General features: G+C 37.2%; 1 protein-coding gene across 1 annotated transcript in view; it reads right to left on the reverse strand.

Annotated features, from left to right (window-relative positions):
* Positions 1–1,039, reverse strand: part of LOC105814714 (ubinuclein-2) — a 24,581-nt gene extending 23,542 nt beyond the window's left edge. The window contains exon 1 of the mRNA XM_012649789.1: positions 898–1,039. Coding sequence (XP_012505243.1) covers positions 898–947 — 50 coding nt within the window. The 5' untranslated portion in view covers positions 948–1,039. The remainder of the gene's footprint in view (positions 1–897) is intronic.
* Between the last annotated feature and the right edge of the window lie 19 nt (positions 1,040–1,058).

Raw genomic sequence — 1,058 nt, forward strand, 5'->3', positions numbered from 1 at the left:
TGTATTTTATGGAGAGTTTCATATCACCTCTATTTATTGAAATCTTTTAATACATCAATAGATCTTTTTTGTTGATTTAAGAAGGAGCACTCTAAAATCATGGGTTGAGATAGCCAAGTTGATCAATTTTTACATTCTTAACTCTTGAGAGCTACCTTTAGTTTCTTGAGATACCACTCTCTATACTGACTATTTTCAGTAGAACCTAAGGCTGTGTCTCCTTTCCTATGCTCTAAATCCCTTATTCAGTTCCTTATCTTCACATTACCCATATGAAGTCCCCCACTCAAAGTTCATAACCCTTTGGAAGTCTTCCTCCCTTCCCTTTTCTCTAGTAGTAAATTCAGGTGCAAAAAAGAGAAAGCACTTGATAAAAAAAAAATCACCTTTATGCCTATCTCTACATCTCTATGTCCACATGACTAATTGGTTTGTCTTTCTTTTTTTATTTCAGCATATTATGGGGTTATAAATGTTTAGGTTACATATATTGCCTTTGCCCTGCCTGAGTCAGAGCTTCAAGCATAACCATTCCCCAGACGGTGTGCACTGCACCCATTAGGTGTGAATATACCCATCCCCTCCTCCCCCCTCCACCTGCCCAATACCCGGTGAATATTACTACTAAATGTGCACATAAGTGTTGATCAGTTAATACCAATTTGATGGTGAGTACATGTGGTGCTTGTTTTTATATTCTTGTGACACTTTTAAGTGCTTGACATTTTCAAACCAAAGATCATCTGAGATAACTGTATGGGATGTTGAACACATATGTTCTTAGCAAAATCAATGTCACGTGTGTGTGTGTGTGTGTGTGTGTGTGTGTGTCTGTGTATCTTTAATAATAGCAATAATAAGAAAGTAAAATGAAATCCAGGAAGTCACATTTCTTACCTTGCCTGCATCCAGCCCTTAGGCCACAAGGGCTTCACCTCTGTCTCCATAAAGGATTTAAGATAATCCTCAGCAGATTGGCTTTTATTTGGCTCTAACTCATAGCATCCCAATTTGATCTCAACAAGGTTACATAACAAAGTTCTAAACAGATTGAAAAA

Source organism: Propithecus coquereli, unplaced genomic scaffold (assembly GCF_000956105.1).
Source record: "Propithecus coquereli isolate 6110/MARCELLA unplaced genomic scaffold, Pcoq_1.0 Scaffold302, whole genome shotgun sequence".
Taxonomy (NCBI): Eukaryota; Metazoa; Chordata; class Mammalia; order Primates; family Indriidae; genus Propithecus; species Propithecus coquereli.